This window comes from Myotis davidii, unplaced genomic scaffold, assembly GCF_000327345.1.
Source record: "Myotis davidii unplaced genomic scaffold, ASM32734v1 scaffold209, whole genome shotgun sequence".
Taxonomy (NCBI): Eukaryota; Metazoa; Chordata; class Mammalia; order Chiroptera; family Vespertilionidae; genus Myotis; species Myotis davidii.
Window position 1 is genome coordinate 1,025,718 of NW_006300047.1, and position 3,610 is coordinate 1,029,327.

At 50.1% G+C, this 3,610-nt stretch overlaps 1 protein-coding gene across 1 annotated transcript in view; it reads right to left on the minus strand.

The window, feature by feature from the left end:
• LOC102763755 (sorting nexin-29) overlaps positions 1 to 3,610 on the minus strand; it is a 440,536-nt gene that overhangs the window by 126,671 nt on the left and 310,255 nt on the right. Inside the window, exon 20 of the mRNA XM_015572131.1 lies at positions 3,332 to 3,413. Coding sequence (XP_015427617.1) covers positions 3,332 to 3,413 — 82 coding nt within the window. The remainder of the gene's footprint in view (positions 1 to 3,331; positions 3,414 to 3,610) is intronic.

Consider the following 3,610-nt stretch of genomic DNA (forward strand, 5'->3'; position numbering starts at 1 on the left):
GGCTCTTCTCAAAGGGAAAGACCCAAGGGCTCAGGCCAACTTAGTGGCTGTGATGTTTGCTTAAAGAAAAAAACAGGCAGGTTGCTTTAAGGTCTAGCGGCCTTTGTAAACACTGCAGTAGGACACGAACACAGTGGACCTCAGACCTGTTTGAAGTCAGGGCAGTCGGGGAATAACATCAATTACAAAGGTAGAAACCAGGAATTAGTTGATTAATACAGATGTAACTATATCAGATGGAAGTGATGGAGAATCAAACCTAGAAGCACATCTGTGTTTGCACAGAGGAAGCGAGAACGAAATAAGCAAGACCAGTTAATAGACTGAGTCTTGTTCCTGACACTTTATTTGTTGCTGCTTAATCATTTTCTCTCTGGCTAGTGGCTGCCAGCAGTCAAGCACTAGCAGGGGCTAGAAGTGTAGGAAATGTTTGTGGATGAAAACTTGAATTAGAAAGTTCTGGGTGTCAGTTTTACTTGTTCTGAAAATTGGTCAAGTGCTGCCATTTACTACTTTTAGGGACAGAACATACCTCGGCCCACCCCGGATCACAGCGAGGAGCACGGGGCCTGTATTCAGAGGCACAGACCTCTGTAAATACCTGGCCTGCGGTCCTGCAAAGGGACAGCACTTCTTGCCAAGTCTGACTCAGAGCTGCTCCTACAGATCATATTCCTCCGGTACTTACCAGTGCATTTCCCAAGTGCCCAGGCAGATCCTGGGCAGTCTCCTGCCATCGCTCAAACAAGAGGCTCTCGGGGCACGTCCCTGAGTCCTTCCAGGGCGGCGCAGGGATTGGCAGAGCTTCGGTGGCAATGTGTCTGCAGGGGACCCGGGGCCGTCCTACAGAAAGCTCCTGGCTTGGCCCCAGGTGTGCCCCTGGCCCACCGTCTCAGGGATGCAGGATCCTGGCCAGGTTGGGCCTGGCCCTTCAGAATGAAGCAACTGCCCCATCTCTTTCTTGGATTCTTAAAGAGCTAGACTCCAACTGCCCTCATTCACAGAATCTGCAAACTGATATCTTGTCAGAAAATGCTATTTGGACTGAAAACATGTTATAGGATGAGATGCTTCTCTGTGCCTTTGTTTTCCCATCCATAAAATGGGGATGAGGGTTGTGTGAGGACTGAGTGAGCTATTTATTGTATGTAACTCACACCGACCAGTGAGAGGCAGCAGCTGCTGCTTCTTAGACATGTTACTATTATCGCTGTAGGAGGAGGTCCGGAGTCACATTTGGCTCAGCTTTTGCTCTTGAGGTACCAAGGAGAAGCATCATCAGCTAAAAGGAGAAAACAATTGCATTCAAGAGGTGCTGCTTCCCCCGGTCCAACAGCAAGAGAGGTTTCTGAGCCCACGGTCAGGGCTGCAGCTGCCCAGGTGCTGGGAGTTGCCAGGTGGCGGCTGGATGAACTCTAGGCCGCATCCCCCTCCCCTGCACTGGCTGGACCCTGGGAAGCTCTCACAACAGTGCACAGGGAGAGGGAGGCTGGACTGCCACTGTGACCGCTGTGGTAACAATCTCCCAGGCAACGGCATATCTGCTGGGTTCCTCTCATTTCATAACTGACTTTCAGAAGCTGAAACCTGCCCTGTTGCTTCTTGGGGTGAGCTGGGGGAAAGAATGAAAGGTCAAGGACAACTCTCCGGGGATGTCATGTTTTCATTTCGCTCAGAATAAAAGCTTTTGCTTCACTCTTCATCTTCATACCCGGCTTTCTGATGACCACCACTTGCAAGCAGAACTTGAAGGGAGTGTTTATTGGGGTTTGAGATACAAAGAGAAAGAGAAGATATTCAGAAATCTGTCCTATCTAATCCCCTTATTAAGTCAGAACTGAGAGCAACGTGGACACCCAGCTTCTCTGACACTTTGAGTGCTAGTGCTGCCCAGCTAAATGGGGAGCAAATGACTCTTGGGTGCGAGTGTCCTTGAGAAATCATCGGTCCCTGAGGTTTTAGGTGAGACCTGTGTGCCCTGCTCATGCTCCCGCCTCTGTGCCGCATGTCCACCACCAGACCTGCCCCGGAGCCCAAACACAATCATGTCTGAAGACCAGAGAGAAACTACATGTCCACTGCGCCATGTAATCCTAATGCGGGTAAGAGCGTTCCAAGGAGTGTTACTATTTGCATTTCACAGAGAGGAAAGCTTAGGTTTACTGAAGGCCACAAAATTAAAGCCAGAGTTTTATTTTCAAGTTCAATGTCATTTTTTTTCACCGTCTCAGACTTTGGAGGAAATATCCTAATATCTGAGATGACTTCTTCAATGGGTCAATCCCCCACCAAGAAAAATGGCAACAAAATTCAAGGCTTTTCACAGAGCTCAGGGGAATAAAAACAAAACTCAGTAAACATTGTTGTGATGCCAGAAGCCACAGAACCGGAAGCAGCTACAAGTAGGAGCTGAGAACAAAACAGTCCCAGGATAGGTGAACACTGACGGCTGGACATTGGTAGCCAGCGAGACAGAGAGAGACAGAGAGGATAAGGAGGCAGAGCTGGAAGAGGCATCAGAAAATCAGAGAAAAGGTGGAAAACTGGGGTCCCAGTTGTTGAGGCAAAATTACCTCCAAAACAGACAAAAGTTCTAGGGTCCCAGACACTCAACTCTGAGCCAGTGGGTGGCCGGCTCTACCCCAAGGAGAGAGAGGAGGAGACTATAGTTTTTGTCTATCACCTGTTGCCCCTTCTTTGGAAAGAGTACCCAGGTTTACATGTGGGAGCCATGTCTCCCCCTCTCAGACACATTATCTACTCTAGCCCCAGTGCCAGCAGTGGTCACATGATCCAAACCTGGCCAATCACAGAAGCTAATCACCCAAACCCAAGGTGAAGGGATGGTTTGAGATACAAGACAGACCCACGAGAAATGCTGGGGACGTGGCTGAGACCACCCTGAGGCCAGGGTCGGTGCTGCTGGGAGCCATCTCATCATCCCTCAGAGAGCAGTCTGAAAAGGGCCTCATTAGAGGACCCGGGGGTGGGGGCAGATTTCCGGACACAGGACAGGTGCTCCTGAGGCCAGAGCCACGCCTGGCCTCCTCAGTTCCCACAGAAGCCACAGACGCCCCTTCACTCACACTGTCAGAGCCGAGGGCCCACGGCCATACTGAGAGGCTAACTGTGTGAGAAGCCACCTGGCCCCCTCCTGGACGGAGGACCAGTTCCTCAGGAGCTGGCCACTGAGTGCGATGTCTGCGGCTGTGGCCTCTGAGGACAGCACAGCAAAGAACAGCACAGCACACTACTGCCAGGAGGCCGAGACCAGAGCAACAAACGAGTCAGCTCTCCCCAAGCACTGCCTACCTGGCAGCCAGGCGCTTACCTGATACACATGGAATGCGTTCGCTGCTTTGCCCCGGAGAAACACGGATGGGATCCAGACGTTGATCAGCGCCCGGTTTGATCTGACCAAAGGAAAGATCAAAGTGGGTCATTTCAATTTACAAAAAAGGGGAGGGGACTATCTTTTCCTCTAAGATGCATCATGTGCAAAAAATTTATGACAACGTCTCTAACACTTAATGGTAAAGGACCAGTTTAAGTTGCATTACTTGGTCCCCAAAGATTATTTTTAAAAGGCTTAGTTTAAAAACTATATATA